Source organism: Maniola jurtina, chromosome 4 (assembly GCF_905333055.1).
Source record: "Maniola jurtina chromosome 4, ilManJurt1.1, whole genome shotgun sequence".
NCBI classification, from domain to species: domain Eukaryota; kingdom Metazoa; phylum Arthropoda; class Insecta; order Lepidoptera; family Nymphalidae; genus Maniola; species Maniola jurtina.
In genome coordinates, this window is record NC_060032.1 from 9,275,168 (window position 1) to 9,302,790 (window position 27,623).

Sequence of the window (27,623 nt, forward strand, 5' to 3'; positions counted from 1 at the left end):
ACTTATGAAAAACTCTTTAAATGATGTTAACGTTGTAGCTAGCAGTAGAATTTAAGAACACGGAAGGTAAAACACAGGTTCCAAATACCTTCTTACCAATAAACTAAGCAGTAAGAACCCTAAGATAAAATATGCATGTTGTACCATACAGTTTTGCCTTTTTATTACAGCAAATTAAGCTTTTGATTACTTGTTCATGGACTTCCGCAAAGTAATGCTTACTTCTATTCAAATTTATTATTTGCGAAAACGACTTTTCTGCAATGAAGTGTCTCTTGAGTCTGGACTCTGGAGACAAAGACCCTTAGAAAAAGTGATAATGTTAACGTGTCGTTACTTACAGGGGTTCGTCTAAAGGTTGCGGTCGACACAAGCCACTTGCAACAAATTGTACACCGTAACGCCTGAACTGATGAGCCGATTTTGATCAATGAGATGTCAATCGTCAATGACAATCGTCAATGAGAATGACCAAAATTATTATGGTCCTGGTGACATAGGCCACATTATAGATGAGCAAAATCAATATGACGGATGTTCATCCAAAACGTAGGACTATAATTTTCTTTTGCTATGCAATTAATGAAAGAGAAGAAAAATTGTTAAGTTCAAAAAGCACACTGAACATAATTTAGGATTTCTCTAAAGGATTCTTAAAAATCAGAGGCCTCTAAACTAGGGACCCGAGGCGACCGATTGTTGAAACACATCAATGTGTATTTTCAAGCGATTAAGAAAAATGGATACTTAGGTAGTCATTGAGTTTCGAGTCGTCGTTGCTTTAGTTTTATTATCACCACTATATCATCTTACAAATCCAAAAACTGACTATCAAGAAGTGTGAATATTACCTATTTTGAATTGGGGGCCCATTAGGCCAGAGTCCTCGGTTCCACGGGCCGTATAGATGGGACTGGCCACAGCGAGCTTTTACGTTAGAATATTATAGTACCTACTGATATTGCAAGCCTTTGTCCATGTCGTGAATTCTGTTTATTATTCTAGGGCTAATTTACGGCCAAGCAAAATGCTATTAGCATTGCAAACGTGAGCGGATATTACAGTACGGTCAAACGAACATTGCTCTACCTCAGCTTTAAGTCTGTATTATCTAATTTAATATGGTAAGTCGGAGGCTTTATTTAAGCTTTTAAAAATAAACTTACTTAAGTGTGTATTATTTTATACAGTATGTAGCAGTATGTAGTTAAAATATGAAACAAAACGATTGTTGCGTCACTAAAGACTTAAGGTTGACTCATACTAGATACAAGAGTCTAAAGAAGACTGCAGTCGGGAAAATATTCAAATGAATCCCCAGTCCTGATACGTAGGTATATTTTATTTTATCTGTATTTTTTGGGGCCTAGAAAAGCGCGGTGCGGATGCAGGCTTTTATGCTTGCTAAAATGCATCGCTGGAGCGAGAACCTCGTCAATAAAAATTTAAATTACATTTATATAATTACTTATTTATTTTTCATTTAGTACTTTTCTTAAAATCATAATTGTTTTCATGGACTTCAAGTTATTCGTCTTATTATATTTAAATCAATTGTTGGTAAAATTGTGAAAAGCATTCGAATGTTATTTATTGTTCTGTTCTAAAACAACAGAACCATTTCCATTAGATTCAGAAAACAACAAAGACAGCTGACGAATCAAAGGAATTATTATTAAAATCTGAATTTCTGATTTAAATTAATCAATGGCACTTTGGAAATTTGGAAAAGCAATTACTTTATTAATTGATGTTTGGGAAGATTTTCTATAGGTATATAATTTATAATATTATTATAAATTAGCTGTTCCAACCTCAGGTGGGATTTCTGAGAACTATTTGTTTATGGCCTATTTCACCTACAGAGGAAAACTAATGTAACATCTCAAATTACTAAGCCCTACGATAGCGTGCCAGTCAGTCAGTTATGTCTTTATACGCACGCATGCTTGAGTAAGCCTCATGTAGGTTTGCACTATTGTCAAAACTTAAATGAACTTATTTCTAAAGTTCTTATCTTATATGCTAGCACAGAATAAGGTCGGTTTGTTTTTTTCGTACGTCCTATTGAACAAGATCAGTAATTGACAATGGCTGTTTTGTTATTAAGTATGTATCTTTAGCGAATATTGCTGAAGTTATCTTTCACTGGGCCAGAGTCCAAATGAATTATTTATTCCTAAGGAAGAAAATCACTGACATAATCATAATTATCATAAGTTCAAAGTGCAACAGAAATCACTCTGATTAGTAACTTGAAATGAAAGGATTTTTAGCATTCTATCCGTGTGAAGCAGGAGAGGGTCAATTGATATAAAAAGTAAATATTAATATTATACTTAATTATAAAAAATTGGATTAAAAAGGTTCTGCCCTTTTGAGTGTGGTCTGAAAATGATTTGTAGACTCTATTAGTGCTCTCGACTCGAGCTACGAGCTACGATGCTACGGGCTACGAGTGGCTGAAGCATTTGGCTATATGCGACAAGCGAATAGCCCGCCCACTTAGGAAGTAATTAAGTTATAATCACTTAAATTCTATTTTATAGGGTAAATCACTGAATTCAATATTAATAATTTTTTCAAAAAATGCTAGGCCGTTTATGTATAGTTAATAAATCTAATTTTTCTACTAAACATGTCCTGAACCTTTCACTTTAATTTTAAAAGTGGTTAAAATCAAGAAAAGGGGTTATGTAAATAGAAGTTATAAATTATTTTAATTAAGTTGGTATTAAAGGATTTTGCTTAATTCAGCTTTAACAAAATTTCGTTTAAGACCATTGAGTTATGTCATCACAAGTATTAAATAATTACTTACTTACTTAAAAGAGGCACCCTCATCTAATGACGAAACGTAATGTACGCTTGCACTTAAATTGACACAATATACGCTGGAAGAGGTGTATACCATACAAAATGAGAGTTATTTTTTGTGCGGATTTGAAGCGCCCCACCGAGCTTATCAGGAATTAAAAAGGATGTGTCTTTGTGTCTTCTTGTTGACGCTATGCTGACAGATGTCTCATCACTAGCATTTAGTTCCGAGTACGCTCACATGACGCTCACTGCTGCTATCAGCCCCAAAATGGGGGAAATCAAGTTGCTTTAAAAACAGGTCGGCAATCGCAAGTCTAGTGTACTAGTAGTATTAGTGTTGTCAGTGTAAGCTTAGAACTTGTATCTCTTTGTAGTTACAATGCCACCATAATTGCATCATAAGTACAGTCAGCAACAAAACTAGGTTTGTACCCACCCAATAGTCGTTTGTACTGGCGAGTGCAAACCTAGCTTCGTTGCTGACTGTACCTTTGATAGCGTCATTATTGTCCAACACAGTAAAAGCGGGACAAACGTGCAGCGCGAATTTACTGAATGAGAAAAGTACGACAAAAGGAACTTGTACACTACTCTGCTCTGGTTGAGACAATTTTGCCTCTAGTAATATGACAACTCTCTGCACTAGAGTGTTAATTTCTAATACCTACCCTCCTCATGTACTCCCAGTACAAGGCGCAGTTTGTTAGGCTTTCAGTTATTAATATGAGGGCTTAGAAGCCTTTTAAAATTACATATATTGCTACCAAGTTGAATTTATTTTAATAAAATAATATCTTTTCACTTAAACTATAGATAGATAGACTAGATATATCGAAAAAGTTTACTTAATTTTTCAAACTATAACTGCTGTCCCATTTTTTGGTTTCGATACAATGAAATGACCCAAGTAAAATTGAATTGATCGGCAATAAAATAATTCTAAGTCTTTTATTTTTATGGAACACTCCCGCTTGACTAATAGATTGAATATACCAAAATGGTCTTCACAAAAAAAGTTCTAAAACTCGATCTCATATGGTTTTAGATTTACCCATACTGTCCCAGTTAAAGAAAAATTATATAAGTATATACTTATTGGTGATTTGTTACTTGATAAAAATTGTTTTTACATTATTGTTCAAACAATTTACAAAAATCTTTTTTCATAGAGTAGCGGAAAATTTATCTCATTGCAATAAAATCCTGCCGTTTTCCGTTAAAAAGGTTTCAGTGGGAAGCAATTATATGAAGATTGGTGTCAAAGGTGCTGCGCCGTTTTCAAGTGGATCGTAAAAATGAGACTAGAGACATTATACGGGATGCACTAGTAGGTATAGGAGTTTTACAAAGATGCATTATTGTTGAAACCGGTTGTGTTGGCAGTTAGAACCATACTAAACCACACTTACTTATGAACTTAGTCTACGGTTTTGAATTCAGAATGACTAAAAAGTCTCAAAGTGAACCAGTGGTAAATTATTTGACGATTCAAAAGCACTTTTAAAAGTTTATTTGAATAAAAATCTATTCTATTCTATTCTATTCTAAAGCTAAGCCGCGGACGGACTGATGACCGGAGAGACAGACGGACATGGCGAAACTATTAGGGTTTCTTATTTACTACGGAACCCTAAGAATCCGGAAATCGTTAATTTGTGTTTAAATCGCATAAAAATAAATATATTTCATAAACTTATAATAATTTAGGCAACGAAATAACTACACACGTTCTAAAGATGAAACTCTCGGTACGCGAGTCCAACTCGCACTATCCGAGACCTCGAGGCCCAAAGCCAAGAAGGCAGGCCTTAGCCGACAACGGCTTAAAGGACGTTACCGGGGAAGTGTTCTTCCCCGCGCCACACCCGGGCAAGGAGGCCACGCCTCGAGGCCCATACCGCCGTCTTGACCAAGGTCAAATGGAGAAGACCCCGCTGCGATAGGCTGGGTTTTTGTAGTCTGAATACTTTTGTGTGATCTTTCAGGTATAATTACCATTTTCTGACCAATCTCTGCCCTATTTCTTGACCAATTAATAATAAAATTGTTCTCCGTCTGATTACTAGGCGTTATTGTTTGGAGTCGTAATATATTGAGCTACTATATTGCTGCGGGCGAGCCTAGCCTCCCGACTCGGCGTTCTATCACGCTGGGTCAGCAATAAATCACTGTCGCTATCAAACGCCCGACAGTGACCTGCTCTTGAATTATCCATGTCTTTGCCACTCTAGCTGCGTCGGAACTAATTTCAATTAGACCTGCCAGCCTGACCGCGCTTGATTCGCGAATTAAAACAACGAAAAGTAGTGGTTAAGTATGTTTTCTTCTATATGTTTGTTCGTTTACAACGCTATAAAGAATTTTTTCGTAATCTTACGAGTGTCACTATATTAAGGTAGGCAATGAAAAAACTGAATATCAAATAAAAAATTAAAGTCTCAATCTCAAAATCAGTCAATCAATCTCTAAAATCTCAAGTCTCATGGAAAAGCTCTTTTTAATAATGTTATGGATTTACGAGCCTTCAAGGTTTTGTTTTAATGTTATTCCTTCGTGACGCACTATTTACCTACTTTTGTTTTCCTTAGTTTGCTTAAAAGATAAACAAATCACTTGGGCAGACAGACTACTTCTTTACTTGTATTGGTAGACAAATAAATACTTACACAAAAAAACAAAATCAAATGTTCTTTCGAAAGTCAATGTTAGTTCGGGCGTGTCGGATAGTCGGTATCGGTGGCATTTTGCCGCAACGCTAGAGACAAGAGAGACGAGAGTTTCATTCCATTCTATGTGTAACGGCACTTTCGATGAACTTTTGTCGTAGCATTTCTTTTCAAAGTACGACAAACGTGACTTAGGAGATAAAACATACATGTACCTATCTTTATTTATCGTATCGTACACATATATCGTTCAATAGAAATAAATACAAACCGGGTACACAACGGGAATTACAATCCGGGTATCTTTAAAACAAGAGTGAATAGGCACGTTCTAGGTAAACGCGTCCCATCTTAGACCACATCATCACTTTCCATCAGGTGTGATTGTGGTCAAACGCTTGCCTATTGTGAATTAAAAAAAAAAATTTACCTGAAGTGACACGATAATACAGATTACAGTTCAAGGGTTAGAATAGAATAGACTATTTTTATTAAAATAAAGTTTTACAAGTTATTCGATTCGTTAAGAATATTTCCCATATTACCAACATGATAAATTTTAATTTGGATCTGTTTTGTCCCCTTACCAATATGACCACTTCACGATACGACCACTAAATAATACTGTGTCAGTCCGTAATCCGTGTACAGGACCAGACTACGAGGATAATCCAATTGCAGAGAGTGTAGCAGGGAGACCTTCTTACCTATGCTCTTTACCGCTGCTTTTGAAGATGGCATAGAAAGTGTAACAGGGAGACGTTTTCTCCTATGCTCTTTATACCGCTGCTTTTGAAGATGTCTTTAAGCTTGTGGTTTGGAACAGACTCGGTATCAACGAGCGTACCGGGAGTTAAGATTGACACTTTGTGTTAAATGGTTGTGCTATTACTGTTGTGGTTATTATCGGAAAGTGTAGCGTTGGAAGATCCTCCACTAGGGGAAGGACGACCGCGACATCAGGAGAGTCACAGGGAGCCGCTGGATTCCGGTACCGCAAGCCCGTGGCGTGTGGACGTTCCTACAAGAGACCCTTGTCTAGGGACCTCTATCAGTTGATGATGATGCTGTGTTAAATGGTCGTTGTGTTGACAAAATATGTCTCATCATTTACAGTTCATAAAAAGGCTCATATTACGCGTACTACTGCTATCAGCGTCAAAATGGCGGTAATCAAGTTGCTTCAAAAACACGTCGTCAATCGGATATATAGCGAAGGCACTATGTTATAGTATTATTATATATCTATAGTTTACCGGGAATAGCAATATTGCTGTCATTACAAGAAACTGCCTAATGACGGAATATAGATACACCGACTTATAACATAGTTGATAACGAAGACAACGCAGATAAATTGACTAAAAGTGGCTGTTATCTGGTAGTTTTCTTTATATAGATAGGTATATGATTTTATTAAACTTTCATACCTATTGCATTAACATGCCATCGATACATTATATTTCTCACAGAACAGCTAAATATCTAATAGTGATAAAGTTTATCAAATTGTAAACAAACTTGAATATGTTTTTTTGCTAGGTTATCTGAAAAAGACATACTAGTTAGGAGAAAGCCGGTGTACCTGAGCGTTCTGGTTTTCCTTGGGACTTACTGAGGGTCTTCGGGCTACGGTTTTCTACTTATCTTTAAACCAAAGTTTCTTCATGATTGATTTATCTATGAATGTTAATAAACAATTTTTTTTAAAGAATATTAGCCAAGTTTATCATTATGACCAATATTTCCTTTTCCCCTCCAATTAAGCGTAATGCTTGTGCTAGGAGTAGGTACGACAATAGTGCAACGGATGGGGTTTCGGCGGCGACCTTTCGGGTTTACGTTAGCGCCTTTATCGAAGCTAATTCAATTCAATTTCATTTATTTGCAGATACAGGAACATAAAGGTGTAAATACATAGTAAAATATTACCAAGTATTTAACTGAAACACTTGCTTCTTTTAATTAATTGCAATTTAGTTCCTTCCAGTGAAGTCTTGTCCGCGTTGTTACGCTGTTCGTCGCTGGCCGGAACACGCCCGGGGCAGTTAGGGTCTGTCAGACACAAACCGTTTATTTTCATTCAGTGAATACTCCTCAATTAGTTACTACAGTTAATTAATTTGTAATCAATTTACAATTTGTACAGGCAATTGATAGGCACATTTCGAAATTTGCAAATTTTAGATTAACAAAAGATTCATTCGCTTATGTTTTGGTTTATGATAACAATTTTGATACGAATTAATTTTGCTAGTTAAAAACGTTCTATTGACCCCACCTACCAGTTGAATCTGTAGCTCGTAAGAGTACAGATTCGAAATGCAGACAGTATTCTTGGCATCATTCCACGCGGGCATGATTTGTATAGTAGGTAATTAGATAAGGCTAGCTTAAAGTTTTACTGTAATATTTTCAATATTAAAAAAAGAGATTCTAAATATAAAAGCAGAGTGGGCAAACATATGTTTTGTAGCTTAGAATATTATGTGTGATGTTTCAGTGATCTTTAGCAGAAAATAGAGTTTTAATTCGTTTTGTTCTAGTCGTTATTGTTTGGAGTCGTAATACATTGAGCTATTATATATATGTACGAGTATATTGCTGCGGGAAGCCTATAGCTTCCGTACGTGGCGCTCTATCACGCGGGCTTAGCAATAAATCAGTGTCGCCATCAAACGCCCGACGCGACGGTGTCCTTTGAGTCTCCTCCGTGTTTGGTTATCAGTATACCAATTTCATCCTATGTCAACGTATTTACGGTAGTATCAAAGATTTGGCTCTACTCCGGTACGGCTGTATGCGCGATCAACGGAACAAATATAAATATTATGAAATGTTTTATCATTTTAATATGAAAGAGAAATAATTAGCTTTGCTGAACCACTGGAATTGTCATTATTACAGTAATAGAAAAGCCATGCCGACATCCAAACACAATTTGTGTCAGAAAAGCCTCTATAATTTAATGAAAGGAAGGAGCCGAAAAGGAAAAATAAATAAATAGGTATTTTCCGTTCCTCCCGAAAGTGATTTCTTTCCTCTACTCTAATTACTTACGATCCATTTACTTTTAATTTTCTTTCTTGCAACAGAATAGCAGCTACAGTTGGGTATTTTTACTGAGCGTAAAAACAATAGTACCGACCTAGTGTGGCGTAAAATATAAAATCAAATAAAGAGATACTAATATGTCATTGCTGTTGTAAATTAGTTTTTTTACTAATAAAAATAAATAGCTACTGCATTTTGTCCATTTTCTCGTAAAAGTGAAATTGTAGGTAGGATGTCTTGAGTTTTTACCCTTTCTGTACGGAACTTTAAAAAGCGGTCAAGTGCAGTCGGATTCCCACACGAAGGGTTCCGTACCATCGTATATGAAAACTATGTACGTTTTTTATTTTTATTTATTTGGATGGCGGCTATAGAAATAATTTTTACTCTGTGAAAGCTTTACCTCTCTACCTATTATGGAGACGCCAAATGCTAGTGACAAACAAGCGTGTGGAGTGACAAGATGGGCGTATAGAGAGAGAGAGCCAGCGCTTGCCCGACCGTCGCTATTTTATGAAAGCTGAAAGTTTCTCTGCGTTCATCGTTAATAGTTCCTCCCCAGCACAGGGAGGAACTATTAGCGACTATGAAGTTTGGATCATGATGGCTTTGGGAGATAACAGGTAATGAAAGTGTAAAAAATCTTACGTCAAAGTATAAAGCTAATTTTGTTATATTTTGGTCAGAATAAGTAGAAATAACGTCATGCATTGCCAGACACTTGGTAGTAGGACAACCCCTGCCAGACGCCCTTAAAGTTTAATAAATTGTTAAAGTTTAAGGGCGTCTGGCAAGGGGTTGCCATGTTATCTCCCAAAATTACCATTTCGTAGTCGCTAATCGTTCATCCCCGTGCTGGGGACAGTACGCAATGAAACTTTCTTTCCATTTTTATAAAATGACGAGGGTCTGGCATCCCCGGCTCTTAGTTCAGTATACTTGCCGACGCTTTGGAGTGTTCTGATTGGCAGGCAAGCCATCTGTGGTGTTTGCCGATGCTTGCTGTTTGTTGTTTGTCACAAGCGTGAAGCGCGTCCTTTACGGTCTATGAGATACAATCCGCCGAAATACAGACGGACGATCAGTGGAGGCTTATAATGGGGTTACTTCGCTTAAAATTGAATTGATTAATTATGTCATTTATCTTAAAATTGAATTGATTTAAAAAAGTTAAAACAACATTAATTAGTTCCTCGGTATCGTAATTAACGTCCTTAATTGCATTCGAAATATTCGGGACCATAAGCAAATTACAAACAACGCTGAACTGACGGCCTCCCGCCTCACAATATCAGAATAAATATGATGAAAATAATGATTTACATCAGAATATACCTACTTCAAGCCATGTAATCATTATTGGCTGAAATTACAAGTAATCAGTAGAAAGTAAGTTTATTGTATAGTACAAATAAGCAATGAAATTATTTACAAAAGCATTATTAAAAACCGGTCAAGTGCGAGTCGGTCTCACACAGGAAGGGTTCCGTACCATCCTACAAGATATAGGTAATACTTAATTTGCATGGCGGTAACATCTAATACAGGTAACATACGCTTCATTTTGAGCTCGACAATGCCTATGAGTAGCTTCAATCAAGGGATAGGCGTCGACGATGCTATAGTTGCCATGGATACTAACGAGACATTCAGGAAGGCTCGTTAGACACCACAAAAGAACCTGTAAGAGTTACGTATGTGAACGTAGTGTGTGCGTAAAGCCAACGAAGGCTAATTATGGGCTAATTAGTACTTGCCAATATCGTTCTACATGTTATATTAATTATATCAAACATGTTACAGTGAGTGTGTGTATAAGCACTTTGGATTTTGAAAATAGGTCCAATCTTAACTTCAAAAATCAAACGTACTTTGGAATTGTTTCGAATGTAAGAGAAAAATATTTGTGTCTCTACCTTACATGTAGGTATGTATTAGTACAATACAATATAATAAATAATATTTGGTACCTACTAAATCTGCAGGACGTAGTTAATTAGAGGTTTAGCGCCCTTTTATTATGAAGGAAAGGATTGAATTCAATAATCGATATGTCGATAACTTTTAAGTTTTTGTACACTTAATTTTCAATTACACAGCGTGTTATGGGATAATACCTCGAATGATCCCTTTGATGGGAAATGTGTGTTGTGGTTGCGCGCCCGTTGCCTTCCATTAAATTATACAGTTAAATCTCGCACGCGTTAGGGTTCATTTAGACTAATTGGTCGCTCACAGTTCAGTCGTAGTCGAAAATCCTACTAATATTATAAACGCGAAAGTTTGTTTGTATGTATGTATGGATGTTTGTTACTCGTTCACGCAAAAACTACTGAACGGATTTGGCTGAAGTTTGGGATGGATATAGATACATAGGCTACTTTTTATCCCGGAAAATCAATAAGTTCCCACGGGATTTTTAAGAACCTATAGCCATGGTAATCAACCGGAATGAAGTCGCGGGCATCAGCTAGTTAATAAATAAAAATTCCATGTGCGGGCATTGGGATTGAAAATTTCAATCTCAATGCCACGATACATTTAATTTACGCATTACACGCGTCTGGACCCCCTTCCTTGCTACGTCTCCCGATAAATTCAATGCATGGAGTAAATTATCCGTAGCAAACGATTACAGCCAGATTTCTAAAGCCATTATATAAAATGTGAATTTCATGCTTTGAATTATAATTTTTAGTCCCTTTCAATATTCGGTCAGATTCGAGGATATTGGCACGAAATGTCAAAGGATCGTTCAGAAGTTACTGCTATTCAAATATAAATGGGATTTTTGATATAACGTGGACTTGGGAAAGGTTGACCCTCGATAACATTCATACATATATTATCTAAATGCTCGTCTAAGTGATGGTCTACAAATCTAATAAAAGAAATATTTTTGTAGGTATATCGTATAGGTTAGTTGGTAAGTTATTGTTAGCATCGGCGAAGTTTATATGTGATCATGAAAGCTTTTAATGCTATACCCTTTTTTTTGCTATGCCTTTTTTACCCAGTAATGCGTTCAATTCATAAAATGTATGATTAATAATACAACCTACACATAATTTTGAGATAATTTATTAAACTTGAAATATAACAAATTTAAGTAAAAATTGAAACTAAAACTTTAAATTACGAAATTTATAATTAATAAATATTGGACTTTTGGAAAATACTTTTTTTACAGCTTTGTGTTTCATTTTGTGTTACGACATCGTTAAAAGTTTGTATCTAAGTCGAGCGTGTGCTTTATCTCTCTGATCGGCATCGTCTATGAGAGTAGCTTCGTAAAGTAGGAAGGCTCGAGTGCTATTAATAATGATTTGATATTTCCTTTAAACGTTATGAATTTTCAAGAGCTCTTAATCTTAATAAGGGAGATGGATTTCAAGAGAAATATGATTCACTCTGATAAAACGGCCAAAGGCACTCTGTAGAAATTATTTGCCCAGACATCAACTTCTGGCGCAGCACTTCGCAATCAAAATCAGAAGAATTTAGATTTCTTGTTGAACTAAAATAGAAAAAGTTTCGATGTCTCACAACAGACGAAAACGTTCATTATTTAGTCTCAAGGCAGAGAACTTTATGTACTGTAGGTAGATACTTTGTGTAAATCAAAATGAAAGACAGACTCGAATTCACATTACGACATCCTTCGGTATGACAAATTTTGAAACTTTTAGGGTTCCGTAGCTCAAAAGGAAAATCGGAACCCTTATAGGATCACTTTGTTGTCTGTCTGTCTGTCTGTTTGTCTTTCCGTCCGTCCGTCCGTCCGTCCGTCGTGTCTGTCAAGAAAACCTATAGGGTACTTCGCGTTGACCTAGAATCATGAAATTTGGCAGATAGGTAGGTTTTATAGCACAAATAAAGCAATAAATCCGAGAACCGTGAATTTGTGATTACATCATTAAAAAAAATTAAATTGTGTTTCAATCTTCAAAGTAAGATAACTATAACAAATGGGATATCACATGAAAGGGATATTTACATGTATATTCTAAAACAGATATTTATTTATTTTTATGCACAACAGATTTTGATTTATCGTGCAAAATGTCGAAAAACACCTGAGTTCGGAACTCTCGATGCGCGAGTCTGACTCGCACTTGACCGGTTTTATCTAGGAAAGAGGCATCACGGTGCTTGTAGACTCCCCGCAATGTGCTCTGAGCTCTATAATTGTTAAGACTTAAGACTCTAGGTAGATTGATTGCATTTAAGCTGCAAGCCGACTGCAAAATTGCAGATGGGATGCAGTTTAATTGCAGTTGACACGACTGCATTGCAACTGCTGACCCTGTGTACCCGTAATAGCCGGCTGCTCGCGGGAAGTTGCGATGCAGTTGTGTCAACTGCAATGTGACTGCATCCCCATTGCCATTTTTCAATTGCAATTTTGCCATCGTCTTGCTGTCTATCTGTCTAGACCCTAAGTGATATGGAAAGCATTTACTTATGTAAGTAGGTACATTATGCAATTTAAGTAGGTAAGTTAGAAAATTTTCTCTGAAAAGAAGTCTGTTGTGTAGGGTAAGTTTTATTAAAAGCTTCAGGAGAAGGGATTCGGAACATGCAATTACAATATAAATACATTACTTAATTTTAACTGCTTTATATAGGAGACAATCAACCCAACTTAATGTTGTTATAACAATTTAGTACAGAGTAACTTGTTGCTACAAAAGTCAAACAAATTTAACAAGCCGCAACCAATAATTGCATTTTCCACTTAGCTGCGAAAATTGAACAGACACAATTCAATAACGATGTCCATGCGGATAATGAATTGGTGACCACAATAATAATACCCCCACACAATGTTGTTTATATTGAACGGATTTCGTAATAGAGTTACTTCGAAAATAAATTTCAAACTGGCGACAACAAAGCAAGTAAAATTCGTTTACACGTACCAGGCCATAATTAAAATTGCGGCGTTAATGCCATAATGAAATATTATAGCAAAACGCATTATAAGTAGGTACTAGGTACCAAACAAGCATAGTGTCTAAATCACAACGTGCCATAATTGAAATGTTTTCCCAAACCCAAAATTTCGTAGTTTAAGCATGAATCTGTTAAACTAGGGCCTTATTATATTTAAAGGTTAAGCCACAAGACGCAGTCACCAGCCGCAGTCACTAGTGGTTCCGTCCATCCGTTCTATCCACAGAACTCCAGATATTCTGTGGTTCTATCATTTCTCATTTTTCCTAGTCCATCCTCATCTTCCATATCAGAAATGAAAATGGCACTCAAGTAAAAATTGTCTGTACTATGTGAAATCGGCTCCTCGCCAGATCATCTTAGCCAGCCGAGCTCACTCCAGAACCCAAGCGGGAAAATGCGCCCATGCCATACAAAGTTATACAAGATCTCGTTCACAGCTTTTGGCGGCCACAAATTGATTTTTCTGTAGCCTAGTGGGTTGTAGCACAATACTCTCCAGTAGGTACTACTTACTTTTGGGTGAAATTCTCGAAGCTCATTGCGACCTTTACGTAGGGTATTAAAAAGAGAAAATAATTTCATGTAGGTGGAAAATATAAATTCGTTTCTTTTTCTTTTGAGAGCTTCGTTCTTGAATCATCCAATTATGCCAAAGTTGCGTTGTTTACACATTGTTTAGAAACAAGTCACGTTTTTACCTAAAATAGGGGCGCGTAAATTGGTACATTTAAATAATGACTACGATTTTTATTCATTTACTAGCTACCACCCGTGGTATCGTCCCCGTGAAAAGTTTGACATATCCAGCATAATTCCTCGCTTATATTGTAAAGGCAATAATATCTGTGCCAGCTTTCTAGGTCCAAGGGTTTGGGTTGGGCGATGATGAGTCAGTCAGTGAGTCGAGTTTAGGGTTCCGCACCTCAAAAGGAAAAACGGGACCCTTATAGGATCACTTTGTTGTCTATCTGTCTGTCTGTCTGTATTTTTTACATTACATTAAATTGCAAATAAATTGTAAAGTTTTCTTAGAACAATTTCTACCTAGCATATTGTTTAGTTAGTTGTTTGCTATATTAAAATTACATAGATACTAGTATATTTTTGGTTTATAATTATGTAAATGCAATGGTTATTAAGTACCTAAAACAGTGTGTTGTCTGAAAGCTTTGAAAGTTATGCAAAGTTTCGCGCTATACTAACAATTAAAATTTACAGTTATAAACTTTAATAAAGGAAAACAAAACTTAGACAAGGGGCCTAGACGTTTAAGTAAAACTCAATTAACTGAGTGTAGAGAGTTGCCATATTGCTAGATTTCTCACTTGTGTATAATATGGAGAACCAGTAGTGCATTTTGGCATTATTTAAGTATGGTTCACCAGCACTCTCAGTCATATAATGTAAAGGTATTCTGAGGCATACATATTATGACTTAACTCTTACGATACCTTATCACTACCCACATTATAAATGCGAAAGTGTATTTGTTTGTGTGTTCGTTGGTTTGTCCTTCAATCACGCTGCAATGGATCGGCGTGATTTTTTGCATGGATATAATTTAAGACCTGGAGAGTGACAAAGGCTACTTTTTATCACGGAAAATCAATGAGCTCCCAAACTTCTCTCAAATGAAGTTACCGTAACACTGATGACGTTATTTAAGTAGAAAATTTACACTAGGGTTTCTGGTTATTATAGTTCAATTACCAAGTGGCTGTTATTTAGTCATTAATGTCTTTACGAATCGTTTAACTTCCTTTTTAAGCAATATGTTTTCGTCTTTGTTATACGAGTAAGCTCTTCTACTACGTCCTTGTACGATGGGGTGAGGAGAAGGTTCGTCGAGAAGTTTGAGTGTTTTCAGTGATGCGATGTTGAACATGAAGTTTATGGCGGAAGGGTTTTTGTAACATTTTCCGATCAGCGGCTGAATAGTGACATCTGAAAAAAATATTGTTTTCCGGTCAGTATTTTAAAGTGATTTCAAATATCAACCAGTGTAAATTAAAAATTTATAACACCCCCGACAAGTGAAGGTTACAGTAACTATAATAGAGAAGAGTTGATAACTTTCAAACGGCTGACCCGATTTTCTTGGATTATAGCTAAGAACACTCTCGATCAAGCAACCTTTCAAACAAAAAAAACTAAATTAAACTCAGTTCATTAGTTTAGGAGCTACGATGCCACAGACAGATACACAGACTTATAACAACCCTCTTTTTGGGTCGAGGGTTAACAAGATATCTTTGCCCAGCAGTTGACGTCTATGTAGCGATATCTACATAGCAAAACTAAGTAGGTAAAATCTTTTAAATTAGGAGCAACTTACTGACTCCTACAACACACGAGAACATATCGATATGGCAATGGTTTATCATCGGTCTGTAGTGGTAGCTCTGCATATTGCTGGACCAGATCTGTGCACAGGCTGGGTCGTATGTATCGAGGCAGTACGTGGGGCAAGTGTGATTACAGGCCTGGTGTGCTCCAACTATGCTAAAGTCATATACTCGACGGCCAGTTAGAAGAGAAACTTCCACCTTTCTTATATTGCAATAGTCGTCTGGAATCTGCTCTAGTCCTAGAACAGTAGAGCGAAAAAGTATTAATTGGTTTCGACATCAGTTTTGTAGATTAATAATTTTTGGTTAAACTGATAATAGCATCCACTAACCTAACCAGTATTACAGATATGCGATCTTACTTGACTGTAGGGGGCTGGGAACCCAATGGTTGGGTGCGGGGCGTATGTATCGAAACAGTACGTGGAACAGGTGTGGTAACAGACCTGGTGTGCCCTAACGATGCTGAAGTAATATATTTGACGGCCAGTTATAAGAGAGCATACTCTGTAATACGAACCCTATCCTTGTCAAGGATGACCCTGTTTTATTATCTCAACGTTTCGTTCGATTGTAGGTACCTGTAAATCTGAACTGGCATTGTAACAGGCGCAGATAGCAAATATTTTGAAATCTCTGAGTCACTTTACGTCCATCCAGGGCCGCAGCTTCGCCGCACACCGGGTCATACACATTTGAGCATATTATGTCACCACACGATTCCGTGAACACCAAATACGGGAAGGCTAAAAGAAATATTTCTATAATAAGTTAAAAACATTTTAGTGTTTAGATGTGCAAATTCAAATTAAATCTTACCTTACCTTGGTATATTAAGAACATAAAAATCCTACCAATACACATTTTTAAAAGTAGAAGTTATACTACCGTACGTATAAATTCTACGCAAGTAGTTTTTCTTATTTGACGTGAGACGTATTTCATGATTCGTTTTATTGTTAGAATATAATTAAAATTTGCATCTTATTTTTAAACGTTTTTTCTAAGTTACTTTGTGATTGACGTTTTGTTTTTAGTAATTACGTCATTTACATTAAAAAATATTATTCATTATCAACTACTACTACAATAAAAGATTTTTATTTAGGACATTTTCGCGACAAGAAGATCACTCTAATCGCTTCGATAAACAGTATACAGCAACGTGAAATAGGAGTAAGAGCTTGTGAGAATCTGAAACAAACAGATTTGGTGTTAACTAATAATTATATGAGGTATCTACGATATTATAATTAAATAAAACATATAACTAAGTACTAACAGAACTGTATGTCGACATTGTGATAGAACTAAATTTGTACGCTGTAAAGTAGAGTGGTTTTTGGGATCTGAAAACATAATCAAAATATGAAAACATGTATATAAGTCCAACTATAATATATATATATCTAGTCTTAATGCTGCTCAGGAAAACGGGATCAATACTGGATATAAGTTGATTCAATATACTTAATTAGCATTGAAACAAGCAAATGACATAATAATAATAATTATTATATGCTGTCATGATAAATACGTAGATAGTTAAAAATATAACCTTTGCAACACTATCATTAAAGTACGCTGGCATCGTATGTTGCTGTTGTACCATCCACTCTCATAAACTGCATCGGCAATCCCTGAGCTCTACAGATGCGGTGGTCATGAAAAATACAATATCGTAAACTCTACATACTAAAAGCCGTGATAGCCTAGTGCTTAAGACGTTCGCGTTTTATTCTTAAGGTCGGACATCTAACTTTTCAGAGTCATCTACGTTTTAAGCATCAAAATATCACTTGCTTTAACGGTTAAGGAAACCTCCATGCCTGAAAGTTCTCCATAATGTTCTGAAAGGTGTGTGAAGTCTGCTATTCCTCACTGAGCCAGCGTGGTAGACTATGACATAAGCCCTTCTCATTCTGAGATTCGTGCTCAGTAGTGGGCCGCCGATAACTCAATTATAATTAACAAGATAAAACTATAAATATCATCAAAACACAAAGTGACGGAACATAATATAAAACCAGCAAGTATTAGGTCAAGCTAATTTGTGTAGACCCCTACACTAGAATTATATTAAGCTTTAGTCTCACAAAAGAAGACATAAAAATATTATATTCTATTTAATTATCGCACGAAAGCCGGCCTTAAAAAATATGTAATAATTTACTTACTGAAGTGAAAATATCGTCAGCGTACCAACAGAGAATGCCAACTTGAGTTAACGCTGCTCCAAGGAAAAATTTATTACTCATCGCCATCCACGGATCTAAAAGCTGTTTGAAAAAGTAAAAATTCGTTAAAATTTATTTTAATAATTTTAATAAAATTGCTGAGGGATAGAAAATAACTTACGATATTGAAAACAACGCAGCAGATGTTCACGGAGCTTAACAGGACGTTGATTAAAAATACGACGGAAAAGGCATCTTTTAAGTCATTTCCGTATCTAAAAAATGTATGATATTAATAACTTTATTATCAGTGGTGGGTACTACTTACCTATCCATACTATACATATTAATGTAATATTATAATGCGAAAGCCTGTCTGTCTGTCTGCTAACATTTCACGGGCCAACCGCTTAGCCATATTTAAGGAAAGTTACGGAGATATAGGCTATTTTTTGTCTTAGAAGAAGTCCCACGAAATTCTTAAAAAACTAAATCCACGTGGAAGAATTCTGGGACATCATCTATTTGGTAAAAAGATAGCTTTCATCCCAGAGATGGATGTGTTATACTTTTTAACCCGGAAAATCAAAGCGTTTCTACAGGGTTTTGAAGACATCTAAATCAATCCGGGTGAAGTTCCCGGACATCATTTAGTAGATACTGATAAATTTCGACGACTATTTATATTATATTGTGCATTATTTGACCGTTCGGTGGTTGCCAATGTTAAAAATAAGCTTACGTAATAAGTCTTTGATGTATTTTAATAACTCCGACAATATCATCAAAGCAATCTACCGGCTGATTATTATTATGATTCTCTACTGCAAGGCGACGTATCTCCAATTGCAATAATCGAAGCAGCATACTTATGTGACTAGCCATGGTCATGAACAGGATATCTGAGCCTAGCATAGACCAAACTGATACCACTCCTGGAAAAAACGTTAGGTCTGGTAAAGTCTTTTCATTGGGGAACGGAAAAATTCCTACAGACTTCTGCTGGCAGGGCGTGTCGGACTTGCATGGACTTAAGTAACTTCCCCGTGTCTGTCAAGTTAGGATGAAGTCAGCCACACAGAATCACTTCATGTTGTTTCTTATGCCTCTCTTTTCTTTTTCCGCTTCATAATGGCCCTAAATGCACGGGTACATTTATCATTCTTCTTCATTAGACAGTACTATGTACGCTATCAGGTTTAAGGTTACTGTTAGCTCCTTGTGCCACCTATCTTCAGTGCACGTGCAGGTTATTAAATTTTTGTCAGTCAAGTGTGAGTAGGATTTGTTCATAAGAAAGGTTCCGTACCACCGTACAAGGACATTTTTAGTATTTGTTCTCTAAAAACTTCAAGTGTCTTCCTATTATGGTCCACGAGATACAGCCCACTGACAGACAGATGAACGAACAGACGGACGGACGGAACAGACGGACAGCGGAGTCTTAATAATAGGGTCCTGTTGGAACCCTTCCGGTATGGAACCCTTAAAAATTACAGGTTTCGCAGGTTATAGTTATATTGTATTGACACAATTTTGTTTTCGTCCAGTATTTTAGGATTTAGAAGTCTATAATGAAGCTATTATTACCTGCGTAAACTTCAAAGACAAAGGCAAGTTCGTGGTATACGGGCTGCGTCTTATCAAAGGGATAAGATAAGTGCCAGATGTAGCCCAAATGAGCAGGTCCTCCTTGAATCTTGTGGTATGTGTATATCACAATTGGAGTCAAGTTGTACAACCAAACTCCCAGTATATTCCAAAAAGCGTACCCTGCAATAATGTGTAGGTACGTGCTAGTTATATGTTTAAAGTAAACATTAAATTGCTTACATCCGTATCACACGTCTTCTACTACAGCGAACGAGGCAGGGAATAAGGGACCAATTTTATAAAACGGACAAAATGGTTTGATGATAAATAAATTCAACGATGTAACGCAGCCAGCGTCCTGGGCACCCTACCTCGTTACAGTGATTTGGATGACATTTTCGTTTTATAATTTTTATATTTAAGTATTTATAGTATTTGTGAATATTGTTATAAACTATAACACACATTTAATGGAACTGATGATATGAAAAAGGTGAAATCACAAAAATATTTACAGAACTGTATGATCCGTAACCGCGAGAGTTTTTCATTCTTGATTTCAACTGCATCCTTATCTTGGTCAGATGTTGGCCACAAGTCTTCCAACTTTGTCAGAAGACTACGAAATATATCCTTCGTCCACCAAATAGTTAGAAGTTTACCGAAGCCTTAAAACAAATGTATAAATAACTGTAAAATTATTCTTCCTGTAATTATATGGAGTAAAGACTACCATCCATAACTGTGTACACTTGTACTGTGTTTGACCAAGTGCCTACCCTTGTTTATTTAGTATGTTTATTTTAGAAAATCTGTTAAGTGAACTTAATTAAGTTATTTAAATGTAAGCTGTTGGTTTCCCAATACAATCAAATAATTCTTCCAATTCTTTTTTTTAAATAACAAGTGTAAATTAAAAAATTGTAACACCCCCGACAAGTGAAGGTTACAGTAACTAGAAAAGAGCTGATAACTTTTAAACGGCTGAACCAATTTTCTTGGATTATAGCTAAGAACACTCTCGATCAAGCACCTTTCAAACAAAAAAAACTAAATTAAAATTGGTTCATTAGTTTAGGAGCTACGATGCCACAGACAGATACACAGATAAATACGTCAAACTTATAACACCCCTCTTTTTGGGTCGGGGGTTAATAAAATAGCGAGCAAACGAGCAGGCGGGACACCTGATATTAAGTGATTACCGCCGCCCATGAATGTTTGTAGCACCAGCAGAGGTACCACCGATGCCTTGCCGGCCTTTTCAGGAATTTGTTGGTCCACCCCTCATTCAATCTTAGATTTTCTTCAAACTGAACTTACTCATGGTATCATATCCAACAATATGTAAGCTGGCCACAAAATCCTCCACTGAAGACGATGTGACCAGTTTGTTAACAACGTAGTTTACTTCACCACTGACTTTTAAGAACAATACAAGTGCTGACCCAATAAACCACAATTGGTTCCACACTTTCCAAAACATCACAGTGGGCTGTTCGTCAATAAAAGAAATACCTATTTTTCGCGTACAAAAGTTGCATAATTTTAACGTTTTGTGAATTTCTTGTTTCGCTGTTTCTTTGTATTTAGCAAACATCCTGGGCTCCAGAAGAGTGTAAACTGTCACTTTTGGACTTAGCATTTTCTTTTTATTGCAACTTTTACTAGACCAAGAGTTTGTTTGAATAAATTATTTAAACGTAACTGTGATTCAACAATTATGGGGTAAGGGATATAGAGAGGGGGTAATTAAGTTTAATAATATAGTAGTCGGGTAATTCTACATTGCGTCAATCATGTCAATCAATTGTATGGGACATAGAGAGATGGTAATTTAGTTAAATAATATAGTAGTTGGGTAATTCTACACTGCGTCAATCACACGTAGGGGGAGGTGGCTCAAAACGGCCATCTTAACTTTGAGTAAAAAAATATATAATTTTAGTACTGCTGAAAAAGAGTTTATTAATATGATATGAGAAATTCAAATTCTTGCAAATTGAAACATATGCAAAGTGGATTATTCCGCGATGTCGTCCGCGTTGATTACAAAATTTTACAATAGAAGTTTAAAGTCCAATAAGGGATTGAATTTTCAAAAACCCATTCTTATCGGCTTGCCAAAAAACCCCTTCTATCCATTAGTTAGAGCTGCGCATTAATAGATCAGTCAGTCAGTCAATTACAGCAACTTGTAGAAAAACCGCTTTTCATGAGCGGCGCCGGTGCCTAGAGCGGCCATGGAGGTAAAGGCAACGTGGCCAGCCCGATAATTATTATTAATATATATTTTTTAAATTTAATATACTTGACGAAATAAAAATGTCCAAAAAATATACAAGAAAATTATTTATTAATAAAATAACAAATGGTTTTTTGAAACAATAAGCGTCATAAAAACCTTTAAATATAAAGAGGTATGATCAAAACAGGATGAACTTACCTTGCATTTTACGGGGAAAAATATTTTTCTCACTGTAACCACACGCCATCGTTCCCACCCTACCGAATGACTGCCCGGTGCGGGGTGAAGGGTTCCAAAAGCAGCAACCTTTGCGCTATCATTTGAAATACTTAATCGCAAAATGAAGAGTGATTGCTTTGCCCCCTATGACCGCTTTAAACACACCTCCCCTGGGCTAAACTTTAACGGAAGTGAGGTTATACGAGTATAAGCATCACATTTTGCAAAGTTTTTCAATTGTACAGATGTGTTGATAAGTAGGTACTTTTATTGCATAACATAGAAGTTGCATGTAAACTAGCATAACATAGAATAGTTATAGCAAATAACTTCATCGATGGAAATGATATAATACAGGTGTTAAACTGCAGTTTGGGCACAATACTCACTCACCAGTCACTTATTGTGAGATAGTTTGAAACAAACCCACCAAGATGTCCACACAAGGTAACTATCTCGTATAAAATAACGAATATTCTTTTTAATTCAATCTGCCAATTCGCACTAAGCCAACCCGGTACTTCTCATTCTGAGAGACCCGTGCTCCGTAGTGAGCCGGCAATGGGTTGATCATGATGATGATGGTTTTTTTTGTTACATATTAACTTAGTAGACTCACCCAATTTTTCGATTGCTATAAAGTTTCTGGACCACTCCTGCTGGTTGCCGAATAATACTTTCCCTCAAAATTATTATTCATTTAATTTGATGGAACTTCGTAATACTTATAAAACTTTGTTCCATTTACTTTAACATCGTCATTTAAGTTTTATATTAATAACTAGGCTGGTAGATAGGTATCTACTCGGTTCGTTGGTTAACTCAAAATTACCTGGTCTACTTAAAAACTTTAACTTTCTTACTATGATAATTATTTACAAAAGATAAATACATAGACTGCTAAAATCATAACCCTTCCTTTTGGCTTTGCCGCAGTCGGGTAAAAATAAATGGATTATGACAAATAACACTCAATTCAAGCCCAAAATGGCAAAAATTACACAACTTGTACTAAACAAGGAGTGCCTACATTCGTATTTAGGTAAATAGAACTTGTTAGCAATAAAGTTAATAAGGTAGAAGTTTAGGACCCTATTTCCTTTTTGGTGTAATATATTTGCGAACTGAGTGCCTATGTTAGGCTATGCGGCGAACATCAATTTCCTGCAACGAGATTCGGCTCAGCGTACGTCCTCACTAACGACCCACGCTCTATTTATTGCCAGGACCGAACGTGCTTTAATTTATTTTACATTCGTCTCCTTATAAATTTCGGAAATTGACTGTTTATAATAACTACACAATTGAATGTTTTCAGAGTTCATGTATGAAGATAATATGTATATCCTATTTAATATGTGTGTGTGAGTTTCTTTGGTCCACCATAATTTCTAAATGCCTAAATAGATTTGGAACGTAATATGGAGTATCTTTAGAATTTACGTACATCATCGCGAGTGAGACTGGTTATGTATCTTTTCGGTAGGAAAGTCATTCCGAACCAGTGGTAGACTATTTTGACGATTCAAAAGCATTTTTAAAGTTTAATTGAATAAAAATATTTTGAATTTGAATTTGAATATGAAAAAAATTGAATATGGCAATGCAGGCGTGTTTTAATTTTTTTTATTATTTGCTAAAATGTACTTGTTTTTCTTACATTTGCTTAGTAAATTTTGTACTAGAGGTGATAATATTGTATGTAGGTAAATAAAAAATAAGTCTTAAGTGATTAATAAAGAAATACTTTAGAATTAGGCAATATAAGTTCTACATTTCCTGAGGATGCTCTGGTGTCGAGGACAAACGTGTGTCGAGTGGTTTTGGGATTTGTGTGGTAGTGCTGCGTGGTGGTGGTGTGTATTGCTTGCTTGGTGGCTGGCTTTTCCTGCGTGTGTATTAGTGGAAGGGCGGGTGGTGCATGTCGCATGCTGCATGTTGCACCATACAGATTTGTTTGGTTTAGCGGATTATAGCTAATTAAGCTTTTGGTTCCTTGTGTATCATGGTCTTCCGCAAAATAACGCCTATACAATATCAGTTGAAACAACGAAGGTTGACTTTTCACCAGACAGGAATGTGTGAGCTATGACGCTATGTATGTAGCTATGTATGAGCTATGAGGACGCGAAGCCAGGTTCATGTTTGAGATACACCATTAAGATTGCATCTAGGTAGAAATCTAGAATATGAGTCGTTAAAACGATTTTTAAAGAGATCCTAAGTTAAAGCAATCCTTGGAAAAATAAAGGTTATATAAATCAAATTGAAAACTTCCTATGAATTCCTGAAAATGGAATCGTGGTTATTGAGTAAGTAAGTAGTAGGTAGGTAACCAGCCATTTCGTTATTTTTCCTTAATATTACTTTGCTAGTATTTCATCTCGTGAACGGAAACGTTTCAGTGGCTTTGTAATCTTAACGACCAATCTAGAGGTTTAATTAAATTTTCCTCTTCATTCCGCACAGTATTCAAATGAACGTTAACCTAATATTGTAGGTATTGAAGTTAGGTTTCAAAAAGTATAAAAATCTTGGCAATATTATGCAGTATAAAAATAATTAGCTGCTGTAATAAAGTTGTAACTTATCATCCAAGGAAAGATCTAAGCCGAAACCTAGTAAACGCAGGTACCGGGCTCAAGAATCTCGGCAAATGTTATGGAATAAGCACAAGGTTCCAGTTCAAAAGTGGCTGTACGAAAAATCAAGATTATAACGCAGATGGCATTTAATGAAAGCGAAAAATTTGTAAAAGCATTTTTGTGTCCAAGCGGCATATGCTACAAATGACTTTCCGATTATTTACCTAGTTGAAATTTAGTAAAGATCTAAATGAAAATCGTAATTTTGTCCTCTCTGTGTTATTATTAGAATATCTCCAAATGCACAGTTAAAGCGTTGTTGTGCGTATTTACACATCGATGATTTACAAACAATCTCGTAAATCAGTTCGCTCATGAGCAGTTTACCAGGTTCTCAATACACCAGACTCGCAATTCACCCGATTCTCAATTCACCAGATTTGCAACTCACCAGATTTTCAACACAACTCACCAGAAAAACAAAGTACTAGTAAAACAAAAACAAATTAAATGAATCAGTTTGCAAGCGATCAGCAGAAATGTTTGGGAAACTCGTAAATTAGGACTTAACAATACAAGTCGATATACTTTTTATAAAGCGGTATAGTCTAGTGGTTGAAAACGTTAGGTTAAGAGGTCGAGGGTTCGATCCCGGGCACGCATCTCTAACTTTCAGAGTTATATGTGCGTTTAAAGCAATTAAATATTACTTGGTTTTGACGATGAAGGAAATCATCGTGAGGAAACCTGTATGCCTGACAGTTCTTCATAATATTCTCAAAGGTGTGTGAAGTCTGCCAATCCGCACTAGGCCAGGCGTAGCAGAATATGACCTAAACTCTTCTTATTTTGAGAGGAGACTGGTGCTTAGTAGTGGTTTGCGGATGGGTTGATCATGATCTTACTTTGTTAGGGTTCCGTACCCGAAAGGTGCCAACGGGACCCTATTACCAAGACTCCGCTGTCCGTCCGTTCGTTTGTCAGCGGGCTTTATCTCGTGAACTGTAATAGGTAGAGAGTTGGCTGTAGGATTATTTCTTTTAAGGTAATATTTATGTGCAGCGAGTGGAATCTACTTTTTGCCTGTAGCATTAATAAAATTGTACTTTGTCACTACAGTAACAGCAGTTTAGTGGGTTTAGTTCAGGCGAGGCGACCCTGCGATACAAGTATAATATAAGTAAATATTTTATCAAAGAAGATTGTTTCCTGTTTCTTGCCAATCATTTTCTCATTTCGTAATTTAACTTTCAGGAATTTCATTTGACGACGCGCGTAATAAGCGAAGTTATTTTATTTAATATGGTTTGAAAGGGTATACTGTACAGGTGGTCCCATATAAATTTGGTGAAGATCTGATGGATATCTTCGGTGATGGAGAACAGAACTCCTCAATAGATCAAGAGCAAATTGCTTGCCATCAGTGTAATAGCTTAGTAAACAGTATGGTTTTAACTGGGCATAGCATATTATAGTACAGTGGGGCCACTAAAAATTGTGAAATAAAAAATTTTCAAAAGAAAAATAAAACCGACTTCAAAAACCACAAGCACTAAAAAGTAATAAATAATTTTTGTTTAGTTACACGTGTAATGTACCTAGGTATGAAGTCGGGCGAGCTTCACATTCGGATTTCTAATTTTGTTTTATCATGCTTCTTTTGAAATTTTTTTGACTCATTCAAACCTGCGATGGACAACTAAAAATCGCTACTTCCAAGAATAACTCATCAAAGTGAAACGTATTATAAGTTATACAAGAGTAAATGTAGAGGTTAATGTTATCCTTTTTTTTATGTTATCCTTGATATAGTTATTCTCGGATGACAGCATCGTTGCGTTGGTGAAAAACTCCATTAATATGTAAGTATGTTATATGTAGATTAATAAGTTTTAAAAATGCTACTTAATAAATAGGTACCTAATGTCGAGGCAAGCTCATTTCCGCCTCGGAATCAGACTTCGTTGACAGTTAAATAGCACAAACAGCAAAAACCGCAAAGTTTATTATGAACTGGTTTTCAGCTGTCCAATCTTGTCTACTAACTTTTGAGCGAGTATTTTAATTATATACCGACTACTGTACAGTCTTCCAAAGTTGTGCTTGGATGAAGACCACGAGATAGGCATTGATGTCGTCAGCGAGTGAGTCGCGGAGATCCTACGTCCAGCTGTGGATGTCCACCAGTGAAAGCGACGACGATTTCAAACTTTTACCAATACTTGAAAGTTAAATATTTTGTAAAATTTATGGGGAGAATTCGCTAGCTCGACTGGTCCTTTATACTCCTACAAGCCAAAAGCGTGAAATTGATTGCAAGGTGATCGGTAGCGTTATAAGTGACTACATCGATTTTGGAGCGCCACCCCTAAGTGACTACTTACCTAATATAATTAATATGACAGATTCACTCTGCTGTGGCTCAAAAAAAATAGATAATGCTGGCACGATTGAGGGAATAAGTTATATAAAAGGATATATTTATTTTCACACTACAAACATTCGGGTCAGCGGAGCAGCGCTATTAATTCTCCCCAGGGCGACCCAAGAATTTTTGGCTTTATATATGTCACCGGAAGATAACAAGATTCGTAAGTTTGTAAATTTCCTAGGAAATTTATAAACTTTCGTAGGATTCTAAACAAGAGATAAATTATATTATTTTACGCTCACATTTTCGCAAATTTATCAATTTGCGACGTCTCGTGGTAAATTTATAAACTAGCGGATATCCATTCGTAAGATTCTAAACGGATCGACCAATCACAGAAGAGCTTTTAATTTTACGCTTCTTTAAAATACGGCAAGTAACACACTGCTCTCTTATTGGTCGATGTTGACAATGGCAATGCTTGTGTCCATAGACTTAGGTACAATCAGACCTGCCAAATTATAAATTTATCAGTTTCGATTACCTACCTAACAGTGTTTTTACTTTAAAACCTATAATACAG

At 36.1% G+C, this 27,623-nt stretch overlaps 2 protein-coding genes across 3 annotated transcripts; both read right to left on the reverse strand.

Annotated features, from left to right (window-relative positions):
• Window positions 1-22,310, reverse strand: LOC123864622 (odorant receptor 4-like). 2 transcript variants are annotated; one of them, XM_045905210.1, is made up of 10 exons: window positions 22,064-22,310; window positions 20,133-20,285; window positions 19,615-19,797; window positions 18,767-18,959; window positions 18,206-18,299; window positions 18,025-18,126; window positions 17,406-17,494; window positions 17,130-17,196; window positions 16,959-17,041; window positions 1-12 (listed from the first exon to the last, which is right to left on the reverse strand). In XM_045905210.1, the coding sequence occupies exons 1-9, from the start codon at window positions 22,110-22,112 to the stop codon at window positions 16,982-16,984; spliced, it is 990 nt and encodes a 329-aa protein (XP_045761166.1). In that variant the 5' UTR covers window positions 22,113-22,310; the 3' UTR covers window positions 1-12; window positions 16,959-16,981. The 2 variants fall into 2 exon arrangements, with proteins under 2 accessions (XP_045761166.1, XP_045761165.1); XM_045905209.1 differs by lacking the exon at window positions 22,064-22,310 and adding an exon at window positions 20,941-21,544.
• Window positions 15,187-16,879, reverse strand: LOC123864626. The gene is made up of 4 exons (XM_045905215.1): window positions 16,672-16,879; window positions 16,429-16,593; window positions 15,835-16,086; window positions 15,187-15,443 (listed from the first exon to the last, which is right to left on the reverse strand). Exons 1-4 carry the CDS (start codon window positions 16,709-16,711, stop codon window positions 15,220-15,222), a joined length of 681 nt encoding a protein of 226 aa, XP_045761171.1. The 5' UTR covers window positions 16,712-16,879; the 3' UTR covers window positions 15,187-15,219.
• Window positions 22,311-27,623: the final 5,313 nt, after the last annotated feature.

What these genes read in the sequence shown, in the direction of transcription:
- LOC123864626 (XM_045905215.1), bottom strand. Translation starts at nt 16,711, where the DNA reads ATGTGTATTGGTAGGATTTTTATGTTCTTAATATACCAAG. An exon ending in TATGTTCTTAATATACCAAG is followed by an intron (nt 16,594 to 16,671) that starts GTAAGGTAAGAT and finishes TATTTCTTTTAG; the next exon opens with CCTTCCCGTATTTGGTGTTC. An exon ending in ATGCCAGTTCAGATTTACAG is followed by an intron (nt 16,087 to 16,428) that starts GTACCTACAATC and finishes CTACTGTTCTAG; the next exon opens with GACTAGAGCAGATTCCAGAC.
- LOC123864622 (XM_045905209.1), bottom strand. Translation starts at nt 21,262, where the DNA reads ATGCTAAGTCCAAAAGTGACAGTTTACACTCTTCTGGAGCCCAGGATG. An exon ending in GCTGCGTTGTTTTCAATATC is followed by an intron (nt 18,127 to 18,205) that starts GTAAGTTATTTT and finishes TTTTTCAAACAG; the next exon opens with CTTTTAGATCCGTGGATGGC. An exon ending in CTGACGATATTTTCACTTCA is followed by an intron (nt 17,495 to 18,024) that starts GTAAGTAAATTA and finishes CCGCATCTGTAG; the next exon opens with AGCTCAGGGATTGCCGATGC.